We start from the raw sequence: 17,306 nt of genomic DNA, 5'->3' as shown, positions 1-17,306 counted from the left end.
TGGTTTGCCTCACTCTCTTTTTTTTCCCCCTTTGTTCATTTGTTTTGCTTCTTAAATTCCACATATGAGTGAAATAATATGGTATTTGTCTTTCTCTGACTTAACTTCACTTAGCATAATACTCTTTAGCTCCATCCACATTGTTGCAAATGGCAAGATTTCATTTTTTATAGCTGAGTAATATTCCATTATATAATAATATACATTACGTGTGTGTGTGTGTATGCGCCACATATTCTTTATTCATTCATCAGTCAGTGGACACCTGAATTGTTTCCGTAATTTAACTATTATAGATAATGCTACTTTAAATGTTGGGGTACATGTATCCTTTTGAATTAGTTTTTTTGTATCCATTTGGGTAAATACCTAATAGTGCAATTACTGGATCTTAGGGTAGTTCTATTTTTAACTTTTTGAGGAACCTCTGTGCTATTTTCCACAGTGGCTGCATCAGTTTGCATCCCCACCAACAGTACAGGAGGGTTCCCCTTTCTCCACATCCTCACCTGCACCTGTTTCATGTATTGTTGATTTTAACCATTCTGACAGGTGTGAGGTGATAGTTCATTGTAGTTTTGATTCATATTTCCCTGATGATGAGTGATATTGAGCATCTTTGATGTCCTCTTTGGAGAAATGTCTGTTCATGTTTTCTGCCTATTTTTAATTAAATTATTAGTTTTGGGGGTATTGCGTTTTACACATTTTGGATAGTAACTCTTCCTTAGATAGGTCATTTGCAAATATCTTCTCCCATTCTGTAGGTTGCCTTTTAATCTTGCTGATTGTTTCCTTCACTGTGTAGAAGTTTTATTTTGATGAAGTCCCAATCATTTATTTTTGCTTTTGTTTCCCTTGCCTCAGGAGACATATCTACAAAGAAGTTGCTACAGCCAATGTCAAAGAGGTTACTGCCTGTGTTTTCCTCTAGCCTGAGATTTTCTATAGAAAAAAAAAATTATGTTTGTGAATAGTGCCAATAGGGCTAGTTTTACTTGTGTGTGATATTTGTGGCTTTTTTTCTTTTTTGCTTCCATGCCTTATTTCAAAGCCTAGGACCTCAAGAATAGAGGTCCGTTTGAATAGAAGTGGTGAAAGCAGGCATTTTTGCCTTGATCTCAAGGAGGAGCAATTTCATCTTTCACCATTAAGTATGATATGGTGGTTGAATTTTTTGTAGATGCTCTTTGTCAGGTTGAGGAAGCTCTTTAGTCTTTCCAGTTTGCTGAACACTTTATCATTAGCAAATACTGAATGCTGTCAAATGCTTCTTCTGTATCAATTGGAATGATCATGGGGTTTTCTTCCCTATATTCTGTCAATCTAGTGAATTACGTTAATTTTCATATGTTAAACCAACCTTGCCTTATTGGATAAGCCCTGCTTGGTCATGACATGTTATCTTTTTTATATATATTACTGGATTTGATTTGACATTATTTTGTTTCTGGCATCATGAGAGTATTTTTCTGTAATTTCTTTGATAGTATCTTTTCCAGGTTTTGTATTATAGTTCTACTGGTCTCATAAAATCATTTAGAGAATACTCTCTATTTTTTTGAAAAGGTTTCCATAATTTTGTTATTTCTTCCCTGAATGTATGATAGAACTTACTAATCAACCCATCTGAGTTGGATTTGCTTTCTGGGAATATCTTTGGATACCAAATTTATATTTGTAAATATAGAACTGTTATTATCTATATCTTATTCTGTCTATAGAATCAGTAGTAATAACCACTTTTTAGTCTAGATACTGATATTTTGAATATTTGATTTTTTGACTATTATAATGTTTGAATATTTTTTTACCATTCTGTTTAATTTGATCTCTTGATGTTTTAGCTTTATCTCTTTACACCTTTTTTAGGAGTTACTCTATAGATTACAACGCATACATCTAACCTTCCACAGACTACTTAGAGCTAATATTGTATCACTTCATGTAAAATGTAGAAAATTTGCAACCGTATGGGTGCTTTTGCTAACATCCAACCTTTATCTGGTAGTTGTCCTATGTGTAACATTTACATACATTGAAAACCTGGTCAGATAATGCTATAATATTCATTTCCAATATTCAGTCACATTTTAAAGAATTTAAAAGGGAAAAAATCTATATTTGCCCACAAATTTACCATTCCTGTTGTGTTTCCTTCCATCCTGATATTTCAGATTTCTTGCATTTCCCTGTAGCCTGAAACACTGCTTGTAGTGTTTCTGGTAGAGTAGATCTGCTGTTAATGAGTTCTCTCTGCTTTCTTTCATATGACAATGTCTTTATTCTGCCTTCATTTCTGTAGGGTATTTTTGCTAGCTATGGAATTCTGGGTTGACAAAGACATCTGCTAGAATTTTGATTGGGTGTACATTAAATCTATAGATCAATTGGGAAGAATTGCCATCTTAAGAAATGAAAGAGTTTATTTCACTGCCTTTTGCCCCCATAATTTTTTTTTAGAAATATGTGATCATTTGAATCATTTTCTGTAGCAAATGTGTCATATTCTCTATCAGCTTTTAAGAGGGTTTCTTTTCCTTGGATTTTAGCAGCTCGATTAGGGTATGTGTATATGTTTTTTTTTTTTTTTTTCCTTTGATTTTTATCCTGTTTGGAGCTCACAGAGATTCTTGAATATGCAAATTTAATTCTTTTAACTAAATAGGGGAATTCTTTAGTCACCATTTCTTTAAACTGATTTTCTGCCTCAGTCTCTTTGTTCCTGTACTACTGGGACGCCAATAACATGTATTTCAGTCTTTTGATATTGTATAGGTCCCTGATTCTCTTTTCACTTTTTCTATTTTCCTCTCTTTGTGTCCTTCAGCTGGGGTATTTTGTACTGGTTTATCTCCAAGTTTACTGACTCTTTATCTGTTATCACCAGTATGCTTTTGATCCTATGTAGGGATTTTTCATTTCAGATATTTAAGTTTCTATATTTCTATAGTTTTTACAGTTTTTATTGTCTACTGAGATTGTCTGCTTTTCTATTAATTTCAAATGTGTTTTCATTTGTTTTGTGGAGTATAGTTATAATAGCTGCTTTATATCTGGTTACTATCATGTTGGCATTTGTTGATTGCTTTTCCCTTTAGAATTGATCACATTTTTCTTCTTTTCTGTATGTTTAGCAATTATGAATTGTGCCCTAGATACTGTGAATGTTACATTGTGTGGGCTCAAAATCCCTGTTATAATTCTGCAGGAGATTGTTGATTTTTTTGTTTTGGCTGGCAATCAACTCAGGGTCAGATTGCAAATTCTGTCTCTTAATGATTCAAATCACAATTACTGCCTCAAAGCCTGTGTTTTGGTTTGCCCTGTGTGAGACATTTACGAATGACTTTGAGACATGGGCAGTGGTTTAAATGAGTTTAGTTCTCTAAATGGGCTCAGGTCTGCCCATCAAATGTGCTGCTTAGGACTCAGCCTGAGACTTGTGTGGGTTCAAACATGGAACCAGGTAATCCTCTTCTCTTGGTTGTTTGACCTCTATGATTTTCCCTACACTTCCAAGGACCTCTTTTCCTAGTTCCTCAGGGCACAAATATGTGCTTTCTATTACTTTTCAGACACTGATGTTGCCTACCTTGTAATACTGTGTGACTGGAGTCCACATCAGGAGAAAGCTACAAGAGAAATGAGGGGAAGCCTACAAAACAACAAACCAAATGATGGCGTGCTCTAGGGCTTAGTCCCTGAACACCTCTATTTCCTCTCTACACTCAGTCTCTAGGTGAAAGCATTCTCTAATTCCAGTAGGGACCCAGACCCCTTATCTCCTGATGCTTTCCCAACGTCAGTATGCTTCCTTTTTGTATTAGCAGGAGGGAGAAATATAATGAGAATTCCTCCTTTTAAAGACATTTCTTAGATATTTTGGACATCTCTTCTGCTTGCATCTCATTGTCCAGAACTTAGATAATGGCCACATCTCATTGCAGGAGAAGTTGGAAAATACAGGAGTTTTTAGATGGATGACAATAGATTCAGCTAAAATTGGGATTCTTTTACTAAAAAAGAGGAGGAAATGGGACAGTAGGAGGCAACTGGCTGGCTCCACCAAACTTTGTGAATCTAGTCCTCAGCTCTCCCACTAACCTGCCCCATTTCAGTACATGTCAGTTCCATCTTTCCAGGTGCTCAGGCCAAAATATCTTGAAGTCATCATGATTCTTTTTTTCTCCTATTCTACGCCCAATCTACCAGCAAATCCTATTGATTGTACTTTTCAAATATATCTCAAATCTGACTGACTCCATCTTAGTGCAGGCTATTGTTGCTTCTCCTAGACTTCTGAAATAGTCTCCTTTCTGGTTCTGCCAGTCCATTCTCCCCACAATAGGATATAATCCTTCAAAATGTAAGTCAGATCACATCATTCCTATGTACAGAACTCTCTGGTTACCTCCTAGCTTATTGTGAATAAAATCCAAGGAACTTAACTGTGAAAAAGCTAAACATCATCTGGTCCTGGCTAACCCCCTGATTAAATTTACTAGTGTCTCCCTGTAACTCATTCCACACCAGCTATACTGACTTCCTTAATGTTCCTTGAATATACCAAGCATGTACCAATTTCAAGGTCTTTGTATCTATCGCATCTTGAATGCTTTTCTAGATATCCCCATGGCTTCCTTCTTAACTTCTTTCATGTCTTTGATCAAATATCACATTATCAGAGACCTTCCTAACAGCCTGTCTAAAATAGGATTCCCTCTGGGGCCCCTGGGTGGCTCATTCGGTTGAGCATCCGACTTCAGCTCAGGTCATGATATCGCGGTTCATGAGTTCAGGCCCCGCATTGGGCTCTGTGCTGACAGCTCAGAGCCTGGAGCCTGCTTCCGATTCTGTGTCTCCCTCTCTCTCTGCCCCTCCCCCACATGCGCTCTGCCTCTCAAAAATAAAACTAATTTAAAAAATTAAAATAGGATTCACTCTAGTAAATCTCTCCCTTTATAAAACTTTTTTTCTTAATACTCAGCACCATTTGACATATTATCTGATTTTCTTTGTGTGTATATGTATATATTTGGACATACATATACCTTCTCTACATATATACATGTATAAAAATGTATAAACATTTAGGTACATATAGGGATTTGATTATTGAAGGGCTTGTCACTAGAATTAGAGACTTCATCTGTTATGCTCACTGCTGTCTTCTTTAGCAGTTAAGGGTGGTCAAGACAGACTTCTATGAGAAGAGGGCAGTTGAGCTAAGAATGAATGAAGAGGAGTCAGCTATGCTACAACCTAGAAGGAAAACATTCCACATGAAGGGAACAGCTATCTGCAAGGCCCTGTGGTGGAAATAAGCTTGTCATGTTTCAGGGACTTGTCCTGCATTTAAGGACAAAAAGAAGCCCAGTATGGGTAGAATTTAGAAATTATGTAGAATGGAACAAGATGCGGTGGAAGAGACAGAGCCAGATCATGCAGAGTTTTGGCTGTCCCCAATGCAGTCAGAAGAGAAACATTCTCTACATTTTGGGAAGCTCTAAGGCTACAACAACCAAAGGCTATCTAATGACATACAGCTATTTAAATTTAATTCACTGAAAGTAAATTTAAAAATTCAGTTTCTCGATCACACAAGTTTCATTCCAAGTGTTCAATAGTCACACATGGCTAATGACTACCTATCGGGCAGCACAGCACAGATAGAGAATATTTCATCATCACAGAAAGTTATATAAAACAGTCCAATGAGAAATAATGCCAAGTTTGCTTAGCCTCTCCTGTGATTTTTCTCTTAACCCTAGAATCCGTGTTTTTCTATTTAATGGAAATATATGCAGTGCCTAGCAAATTAGCATGGGGCCTGTTCCCTATGCAAATATTCTCACTGGTGATTTTTTCCTATGACAGAAAAGATGAGAAGGACTGGTAAATCACAAGCATTCTTAACCTCATTATAAATACATTGCAAATGTAAAAAATGCAAAGTGTGGAAGTCATAAATGTGAAAGCAGCTTTCAATTTGTTTTAATAGGTATTTTCCATGTCTTATTGTAACCTAGGGATCTTGCTGCAAGAAACTGCCTGGTAGGTGAAAATAACGTTCTGAAAATCAGTGACTTTGGAATGTCTCGTCAAGAGGATGGTGGAGTGTATTCATCTTCTGGCTTAAAGCAGATTCCCATTAAATGGACAGCACCAGAAGCTCTTAATTATGGTAAGAATAGACTGTTTTTCTTTTTGGTGGTAAAAATGTATTCCATCAGCACAAAACATTCACAAGCAAAGTTGGAGGAGTAAGGCAGAGCCCAAGTTAGAATGATTTGAAAATCAACACAACAATATTTAAGTGTTCATATTTTGTACTTACACATGGGCAGAAACCTAATTCATTGACCTTATTGATCAAATTTCTATATGTAAGATTGCTAGATTTAAACTTTTTTTTAACATTTATTCATTTTTTGAGAGACAGAGAGCACAAGCAGGGGAGGGGCAGAGAGAGGGGGAAACACAGAATCCGAAGCAGGCTCCAGGCTCCCAGCTGTGAGCACGGACCCCGATGAGGGGCTTGAACTCATGAGATATGAGATCATGACCTGAGCCAAAGTCAGATGCTTAACCGACTGAGCCACCCAGGCGCCCCTCAGATTGCTAGATTTAAAAGGTAGATGTACTTATAAGCACTTTTAAATATGACTATATATCTGAGGGTTTTTAATCCAAAAAAAATGATTTTTACGTTCACTGTATAATTTAACCATTAAAGTGTTGTTGTGGCTCTGGACCACTGCTTTCAGATGTCTTGCAATTGGTCCAATAACCTCATCTAATAGTAGGTTTTAAAATTTGTTAAGTCTATAGTTTCTCACTCTGAAAACTGCCTTGGTTTCTTTGCATTTTAGTCTCTGGAACTTGTATAAATGTTGGAGGGAGAGAGAGGAGTTACATTTTAAAACAGCAGGGATTTTTTTGTATGTCATTATAATGGAAAAAATTCAGGTTGTGTTATCTGTGGTTGGGATAAACTGGGCTGTAACAAGATGGGTAACAGTTCAGAATTAAAAGGAGAGAGATTGTGCTTTAAGTGAAATTATAAATTACATTTTCATTAAGGGAAGCAGCATGTGAGCCATGGGTTGGTGAATGGGTATGTTTTGAATTGAAATATCATAAAATGACTCTTTATTGATTTAAAATGAAAATTTACTTCATCATGAAAAATCAGGCATTTATAAATGCCCTAATTTAATGCCTAAGTTAAAAACAAAGCTTTTAAGTGAGCTAAAATTTTATATTATATAAAATTAACCATTTTAAAGTGAATAATTTAGTGGTATTTAGTACTGTTTAGAATGTTACACAACCACTACTTCCTTCTAATTCCAACATTTTCATCACTCTAAAGTAATACCCTTTGCCTATTTACTCCCCATTCCTCCTTTCCCTGCAGCCACTGGCTACCACATGTGTACTTTTTTATTGCTATGGATTTACCTATACTGCATATTTCGTGTAAATGGAAGCATACTATACGTGATCTTTTGTGTGTGGCTTCTTTTACTCTCATGTTTTTGAGGTTCATCGATGTTGTAGCATGTGTAATAAACTTCTTTCTTTTTTATGGCTGAATAATATTCCATTGTATACATTGATAATTTGTTTTCCATTCATCTGTTGATTCATATTTGAGCACTTTTCACCTTTTGGCTACTGTGAATAGTGCTGCTATGAACATTTGTGTATGAGGATTTGAGTACCTGCTATTAGTTGTTCTGGATATACACTAAGAGTCATATGGTAACTCTAGGATTGGTTTGGATGTTAGATGGGGCTGCTTCAGACACTAGGATCTGTTTTGTGTTTTGGATACTCATGATACTACGCAGTATATGTTGTATGTGGTTGTCACTATGAGCAATTGACTAAGTTCTAGTTCCCAATAATGAACTAGAAACTTAACTTCAAAACTTAACACTAGGATGCTAATCCTCACTCTAATTTGTCTTCCCAAGTGCTAGCAAGATAAATTTTTATATGATCACAGACTAATTCCACCATTCCACAGAATATAGAGAAAATGGCAGCCCTGCTATTTTCCACAGTGATATTACTCTAAGATTATATTCCTATGAATAACAATCACGGGATAAAAGATTTTAACTTGTTACTTATGCAGAGGTTTTCTTTAAAGGACAAAACATGGTTAACCCCTTCTCATTGATTCTTACAGCATCCCTACAAAGGGACTGGAACTGGACTTGGGAGACCCTGAAATTTAGCTCCCTAAAATTTGTTTTAACCCTGTTGGCCAGATCTTCTTCACTGCCTTTGAAAGTCCTCTTCCTGTTAAGCAATTATGCCAAGTAAAATTCTGCCTTTCAATCAAAATGTATTTTAGTTGAATTTCAAGGTGACTGAAGTATTTACAAATCAAAATTCTATTTTCAAATAGCTCTTAGAACCTGACCTACAGCATTGGAAATAATAAAAGATGTGTGAAGATCTTTGGTTGGCAATGAGGGAGATTTTTTTGGCAGTCTTTAATATCAACTTAATACAATTCAGAACAATTTACATGACAATGGAGGAGAGATTTTTAACAGTAGATGAGGAAGAAGTCTGTAATACTTATTACCCAACCCAGTAAGGGAGTCCTTCAGAGTTTAACAAGAGGGAAAAATATAAGAATCTATTGAAAAACTTACTTCTTCTTATGTTTCTTTCATGTTTTATGCAAATACTGGTTTATGATTGGTAGTAAAAACTTGCCTCCTTTCCAAGGGTCTTTTTTCCCCACTGATTATTTTTCTTCACTCTTGCCTCAGAGTAGCTGAAATACTGCACAAGTCTTTCATGACGTGTAGGAGCAAGGTTGATGGTAAAACCTTTCAGTCTAAGGAACCTCTCAGAAATTTTGCTTTACAGCCATAGAGTTAAACGTACTTTCACCATTATTTTGTCATTAGTGTTGCTGTCATTTAATTTTTTTTTTAAATGACAAATATCCTTGTTTTTTCTAAATCGAGCAATAGTAAAGGGCTTACAGTGACACGGATGCCCCTCTCCCACCCCTCTCTAGCCACATAACACATAATTGCATATATATATCCCCCCCACCCTTATTAAACACAGAGTGGTAGCATATTCAATAGCCTTTTCAGCACATGTTGCCACCATCCTCAATATAGCTGTTAGCAAAAGTACTTTGTAAAGGGCAAATAGTGTATGCCTCTTCAACTAAGACATAATCAAAAAAAAAAATTGCAAAAGACACTTTTTCATTTGTCACTGAAGAATGTGGGGCTGCTGCATCCTCTAATTGAATTAGCATGACATAAATAAGTACTCTGAAATGAGAGGGAGGCAAGGTTTACAGTGAAAAGAGTCCTGGATCAACCACCAGGACCAGACTCCTACTAGTTACGTCATTAGTTGCACAACCTTAGCAAGTCATCTACCTCTCTGCACCTATGATTTCTAATTTGCAAGATGAGAAGATAGTAAGGGTATTTGTGAGGTTCAAATGAGATGGAAAAGTAGCAAAATCCTGTACAATTGCAAGTTATTCTTAGCCCATTAAAATTACCCAACGAGGTTCTGGTTCAAGATGACAATGCAGGGAGATCCCCAGGTCATACCGCCTCTCACAGATAAACCAAGTCTACAGCTACATATGGAACAATTTTCTCAAAAAAAAACAACAAACAAAAAACCTAGAAACTATGCAACTGCCATATATTGGACAAACAAGGGGGAAAAAATGTATCACAGCAGGTAAGACAGGCTGAGACACAATCTCACTATAAACCTCATCCCCAGCACAGAGAACCATAAACGGCAGGGAACTAAAAACTTAAAGCTTCTCCCTGAGGAGTGAATTATTTAAGCCCCGACACATCAGACTCGCCAGCATTTAAGACCTGCACCTGAGAGATGAGCTTGCAAAACATCTACCTTTGAAAACCAAAGAGGCTACAGGGAACGTATAACCAATTCTTAAAAGGGCCCCATGCTCGGAATCACCTGCTTAGGGCCCAGAGCAGAAGCAGCCAATGGACAGGTCATGTGAAAGAAGCTCATTTGCTAGCCTTAAAGCATCGGCCTGAGGGGTATCTTATTTGACACACATCTAGGGGTCAGCAGGGGATACTTTCTAGGAATGGAGGCCGGCAAGCGCCATCTTCACATTCTCCCTCTGCCACACCCCCAGGGCACCAGTATCTCTCAGAGGGGAGCTTTTACACATGTCCAGTACCCTGGTTTATGTAGCTGTTGCACAGGAAACACCCCAGGATCTTCAGGTTCTGGAGGTCAGGGGGCTTGCATTCCTATGTCCCATGTGACTGTAACAACTGGAGACCATTCTTGGCAGACTACCACCCTGGTGCCCTGACAGACAGCAACATGCCCACAGTCTTTACTTGCTTTTCCCACAAGCTTTGGCTTGAGAACAGGCTTCATGTATGTCACCTGATTACAGGCCTGTGGAGGTTCTGTCCAGAAACAAAGTCCAGTGCACACCATCTCTTCACTCTCCCTGTACCTTGCTTGCTGGAATCTCCCAGAAAGGATCTTATACCCTTGTCTGGTGCTCAGGTTTTAGCAGATGATGCCTAAGAACATCTTTATATCACCTGGATTCTGGTGGTCAGCAGGACTTAGTTTCACAGATCCCACAGGACCGTAACCAATGGAGAAAAAGTTCTTAAACAGCTAGTACCTGTAGAGCACAGTAAGAGGCAACAGGCCCAAGAGCTCTTTCTTTCTGTGTGAGGGCTACAGCCAGAGGGGCAGGATTCTAACTGAACATACATCCAAGACCTGACTATAATTCTTTCCAGAGACCTTGTAGGGCAAGCACAATCCTCACACTCTGCCACCGTTGTGTTCCAGAGCACCAATATCTCTCAGAAGAAAGCTCTTACACACACCTGGTGCCCCAGTTTTGGGGGTTGCCATCCAGAGAATGCCCCTTGATCTGGCTCTGGTCACCAAGGGGGACTTGCATTCCTGAGTCCCACAGGACTGTATTGAGAGAGAAAGTTCTTGGCAAGCCATCATTCCTCAAGGGAGTGCACCAACAGCTGACTGTGTAAGAAGGCAGGAGCTTCAGACTGAGAGACAGCCTTCAGGTTTAGCACAATCTAGAGGCTCAGGTAACATAGGCTGTGGACCATCTTTGCACTCTCCCTCTGCCTTGCTCCACCGCACTGGTATCTCCCAGAAGGGAGCATATGCACTCATCTGGAGCCCCAATTTTTGCAACTGCTGCCCAGGAGATAACTCCAGATCACCTGGATCTGGTGGCCAGTGGGACTTACATGTGTAGTCCCATTGGACTGTGGGACCTTAGCCAGTAGCTTCGGCTCTGGCTGCAAATCAAACATTGTTGGTGCTGAGATTCTTTTGGATCCTGATAGGTCTAGGAACACCCTCAACTACTGTGAGCTATTAAAAACAAAATAGATCACAAAGATTTGAAGACAACAAAGAGCTAGGGCAAGGTTGACTGATGGCATTCATGTATCACATGAGGCCACTTCCTCAAGACTGGGAGAGGTGGCTGTTTCATCGAGTGCATAAAACCCAACACAGAGAGTCAAGCAAAATGAAGAAACGTTGAAATATTTTCCAAATGAAAGAACAAAAGAAAACCTCAGGAAAAAAAATTTAGCCAGAGACAAATGATTTGCCTGATAAAGACTTCAAAGTAATGATCACAAAGATGCTTACCAAACTCAGGAGAAGAACAGATGAACATAGTGAGAAACTTCAATGAAGAGAGAGAAAATCTAACAAAGTACCAAACAGAAGTCACAAAGCTAAAAAATGCAATCATTGAGCTAAAAAAAAAAACAGTGGAGGGGGTTTCCAGAAGACTAGATGAAAAGATCAGTTAACTTGAAGATAGAGCAGTGGAACTCACCCAATAAGAGCAGCAAAAACAATTTTAGAAAGTGAAGATAACTCAAGGTACTTATAGGACACCATCAAGCAGACTAGCATTTGCATTATAGAATCCCCAGAGGAAGAAGAGGGAGTGTAAGGGATAGAAAACTTACTTGAAGAAACATTGATTAAAAACTTCCCTAATTTAGGGATGCCTGGTGGTGCAGTTGGTTAAGCAGCTGACTTTGGCTCAGATCATACATGATCTCATGGTTTGTGGGTTCTAGCCCCACATCAGGCTCTGTGGTGACAGCTCAGAACCTGGAGCCTGCTTCGGATTCTGTGTCTCCCTCTCTCTCTGTCCTTCCCCTGCCCATGCTCTGTCTCTCAAAAATAACATTAAAAAAAAAAAAACACTTCCCTAATTTATAGAAGAAAACAGATATCCAAGATCTAGGACGCATACTGAGTTCCAAATAGAGTAAACCCAAAGAGACCCATGACAAGACACATTATAATTTAAATGTCAAAGGTTAAAGAGAAGGAAAGAATCTTAAAATCAGCAAGAGAAAAGCAAATTGTTACATACAAGGTAGCCACTATAAGATTATCAGCAAATTTTCTAGCAGAAACTTTGCAGGCCAGAAGAGAGTAGTACAATATATTCAGAGTGCTGAAACTAAAACCTTGCCAACCAAGAATGCTGTACCTGGCAAAGTTACCATTCAGAATTGAAGGAGACACAAAGAGTTCTCCAGACAGGCAAAGCTAAAGAGTTTATCACCACTAAACCAGCCTCTTAACCAAGTTAAAATAACTTCTCTAAACTGAAAAGAGAGGGTGCTTATTAGTAACAAGAAAACACATAAAAGTACAAATCTCACTGATAAAGGTGAATATATAGTAAAGGTAATAGATTCATCATTTACAAAGCCAGCTTTGTTAAAAGACAAAAGTAGCAAAAATAACAATAACCACAAAATAAAAAGATGTCAACCATGACATCAAAAACAAAATGTTGTAGGGAAGAGTATTTTTTGGAGCTTTAAAATCCATTCTACCTTGGTATCAACTTAAAATAGACTGTTATAAATGTAGGTTGTTTTATATAACCCTCATGGTAACCACAAAGCAAAAATCTTTCTTTTTTAGAAAAGAAAAAAATCTTTTCTTTTTAGAAAAGAAATTCAAGCATACCACTAAAGAAAGTCATCAAGCCACAAAGGAAAACAACAGAAAAATAAAGGAACAGAAGAATTACAAATAGTCAGAAAGCAATTAACAAACTGACAATAAGTACATATGTATCAACAATTACCTTGAGTGTAAATAGACTAAATTCTCCAACCAAAGGACTGAAATGCCTACAAAGAAAAACAGAAACAAGGCTTATCTATATGCTGCCTACAAGAAACTCACTGCAGATATAAGGACATACACAGACTCAAAGCGAATGGACAGGAAAAGATATTTCATGCAAATGGAAATCAAAAGAAAGCTAAGGTAGTTATGTTTATATCACACCAAATAGACTTTTAGACTGTAATCAAGGACAAAGAAGGGTATCACATAATGATAAAGCGGCCAATGCAACAAGAGTATGTAACATTTGTAAATATTTATATAGCCAATATAGGCTCACCTAAACACATAAGGCAAATATTAACACAGTAAAGGGAGAAATAGACAGGAATAATATAGATGACTTCAATACACCACTTACATCAATGGAGAGATCATCCAGACTGAAAAATCAATAAAGAAATATGGGCTTTAAATGACACACTGGACCAGATGGACTACATAGACATATATAGAACATTTCATCCAAAAGCAACAGAATACACATCCTTCTCAAGTGCACATGGAACATTTGTCAGGACAGATCATATAGTAGGCTACAAAACTAGTCTTAATAATTTTCAAAGATAGAAATCACATCGAGCATCTTTTCTGACCACGGTGGTATGAAATTTCACAATTTCTGGGACATTAAACAACATGCTACTGAAAAACCAATGGGTTAGAGAAGAACTCAAAAAGAGCAATCAAAAAACACCTTGAGACAAATCAAAACAGAAATACAGCATACCAAAACTTATGAGATGCTGTAAAAGCAATTCTAAGAGGGAAGTTCTTGGGAAAAAGAAAAAGAAAAATCTCTTAACATTATATATCAAGTAACTAGAAAAAGAAGAATAAACAAAACCCAAGGTTAGTAGCAGGAAGGAAATAGCAAAGATCAGAGCAGAAATAAATGAAATAGAGACAAAAAAGAAAATAAAAAAGAACAGTGAAACTAAGAGCTTGTTCTCTGAAAAAAAAAAATAAACAAAATTGAGAAACTTCAGCTCTACTGACCAAGAAAAAAGAGAAAGGACTCAAAACCAGAAATGAAAGAGAAGTTACAGTTGATATCACAGAAGTGCCAAGGATCATAAAAGACTACTATGAACAACAATATGCCAACAACACATGGAAAAAGAAATAGATAAATTGCTAAAAATATACAATACACCAAGACTGAATTATGAAGAAATAGAAAATGTGAACAAACCAATTACTGATTCAGTTTTCTTACTAGTAAAGAAAAACCAACAAACAAAAGTCCAGGACCACATGATTTCACTGATGAATTCTACCAAACATTTAGAAGGATTGGTATTAACTCTTTAAAACTCCTGGATGCTCAGGATCCAGAGTGCCTGGGTGCCTGGATGGCTCAGTCAGTAAAGTATGCAACTCTTAATCTCAGGGTCATGAGTTTAAGCCCCACAATGGGTGTGAAGCCTACTTAAAATAAAAAAGGAATAATAAAATAAAATAATAAAACTTCCAAAAAATAGAAGAGGAATAAACACTTCCAAAGTCATTTTACAAGGCATTATTCTGATATCAAAACCAGACAAAGACACCACAATAAAAGAACATTACAGGCCAATATCCCATTTGAACATAGCTGAAAAATTCCTCAACAAAAGTTTGGCAAACCAAATTCAAGAATACACTAAGAGGTTATATACCATATTCAAGTGGGATTTATTCCAGGGATGCAAGAATGTTTTAACATCCACAAGTCAATCAATGGGATATGCCTTATTAACAAAATGAAGGGTAAAAATTATCTCAATAGATGCAGAAAAAGCATTTGACAAAATTCAACATCCATTTATGATAAAATCTCAACAAATTGGGTATAGAAAGAACATATCTGAACATAATATAGGCCCTATATGACACAAACCTACAGCTAACATCATATTCAACAATGAAAAGGTAAAAGCTTTTCTAATATCAGGAGCAAGACAAGGATTCCCACTCTTACCACTGTTTTTCAACATAATAGTGTAAGTCATAGCTAGAGCAATTAGATAAGAATAAAATAAGGGGAGCCTGGGTGGCTCATTCAGTTAAGCATCTAACTCTTGGTTTTGGCTCAGATCATGGTCTCATGGTTTTTAAGTTTGAGCCCCATGTTGGGCCCTGTGCTGATGGTGCAGAGCCTGCTTGGGAATCTCTCTCTCTAGTTCTCTTCCCCTCCCCCGCTTACCCTCTCTCTTTTTCTCTCAAAATAAATGTAAAAAAATAAAAATTAAAAGCATCCCAAGTGGAAAAGAAGTAAAATTATCACTATTTGCAGATGACATTATTATATACAGAAACCCTAAACACTCTACCAATAAGAACTAATTAATGAATTCAGTAAAGTTGCAGGATACAATATACAAAAATATCTTGCATTTCTATACATAAAAATGAACTATTAGAGAAATTAAGAAAACAATCTCATTTACAGTTGCATCAAAAGGACTAAAATATGAATAAATTTAACATAGGAAGTGAAAAACTTGTATACAAATGCCGTAAGATATTAATGACAAAAATTCAAGACTATGCAAATAAATGCAGATATTCCATGCTCCTGGATTATGAGAATTAATGTTGTTAAATGTCTCTACTACCCAAAACAATCTACAGTTTTAATGCATTTTTGACAGAAATAGAACCCACAATTCTAAAACTTGTCTGGAACTACACAAGACCATGAATAGCCAAGACAATCTTGAGAAAGAACAAAGTTTTGGAGATAGTGCACTCCCTGATGTCAAACTGTACTAAAGCTGTAGTAATCAAAATAGTATGATACTGGCATTAAAAATTGATACATAAACCAATGAAGCAGAGGGCCCAGAAATAAACCCATGCATATATGGTTAATCAGTTTAAAACAGAGAAGCCAAAAGTATACAATAGGAAAGGGACAGTCTTTTCAAAAAATGGTGCTGGGGAAACTGCACAGTCACATGCAAAAGAATGAAATGGGACCACTGTCTTATACCATACACAAAAATTAACTTAAAATGAATCCAAGACCTGAACATAAGATGCAAAACCACAGAACACCTAGAAGGACATATAGGCAGTAATTTCCTTGACTTGGTCTTGGAACTAAGTTTTTATATTTCACACCAAATGCAAATACAGAAAAAGCAAAATAAAGTAATGGGACTACATCAGACTAACCGTTTCTTCACAGCAAAGAAAAGCATCAACAAAAGGAAAAGGCAACCTACTAAATGGAGAAAATATTTGCACATCATTTATCTGGTGAGAGGTTAATGATATCCAAAATATATAAAAGAATTCATAAAACTCAGTATCAAAAAAATAATTCAATTAAGAAATAGATCTGAATAGACAGTTTTCCAAAGAAGACATATAGTATAGCCAATGAGTATGTGAAAAGATGCTCAACATCACTCATCATCAGGAAAATACAACTCAAAACGGCAATGACATACATGCCCCAGATACCCTAGGATAATGAAAAATAAAGGCTGTGGTTTAAAAGAGCAACTACAATATAAAAGATCCAGCTCTATTACTCTACCAAAGGGCACAGGAGCTGCTGGAGCTCTGTCCAGATCAAAGGGGCTGGCAAGTGCCATAGTTTGCATTCCCCTGCTCCTTGATAGGCAGCCTGCCTCACTGAACCCTGAACCCCTAGCCTATACCAGCCCAAACCCTCCTAACAAGGCAGCCCCAGTACAGCATCAGGGAACCCCTGATTAGTGCTCATTCTATCTCTAGCTGTCTTCACCAAGGTGACCCAGGTGCAATGCATCCTGAAGCATACCAGGCCCACACCACTTTGGCTCCAGATGACTTACTAGGGCACTTCTGGTACAGAGTGCCCTGAGACGCCCAGACCACACCTTGCCCTGGCTTTAGCCACCCCACCAGGATGCCCCCTGCATAGAGCAACCCAAGACATCCAGGCCCATGCCTCCCTCAGTTTTAGCCACCCTACCAGGGTACCCTCTGCCTGCACTGAGCACCCCAGCCTTGTACCCACTCTAGCCTCAGCTCTTCTGCCAGGGTGATCTCTGTGTGCAGAGCCCAGGACTACCCTAGCCCATTTCCACTTCAGCTGTCCAGAGCAC

The 17,306-nt window shown here is 37.5% G+C and overlaps 1 protein-coding gene across 4 annotated transcripts in view; it reads left to right on the top strand.

Annotated features, from left to right (window-relative positions):
- Positions 1 to 17,306, top strand: part of FER (FER tyrosine kinase) — a 439,195-nt gene that overhangs the window by 402,664 nt on the left and 19,225 nt on the right. For all 4 annotated transcript variants that reach the window (XM_078447626.2, XM_078447631.2, XM_078447633.2 and 1 more), the window contains one exon: positions 6,033 to 6,187. In XM_078447626.2, coding sequence (XP_078303752.1) covers positions 6,033 to 6,187 — 155 coding nt within the window. The remainder of the gene's footprint in view (positions 1 to 6,032; positions 6,188 to 17,306) is intronic.

Source organism: Panthera onca, chromosome A1 (genome assembly GCF_046562875.1).
Source record: "Panthera onca isolate mPanOnc1 chromosome A1, mPanOnc1 haplotype 2, whole genome shotgun sequence".
NCBI lineage: Eukaryota > Metazoa > Chordata > Mammalia > Carnivora > Felidae > Panthera > Panthera onca.
This window is presented reverse-complemented; position numbering and strand designations above follow the sequence as displayed.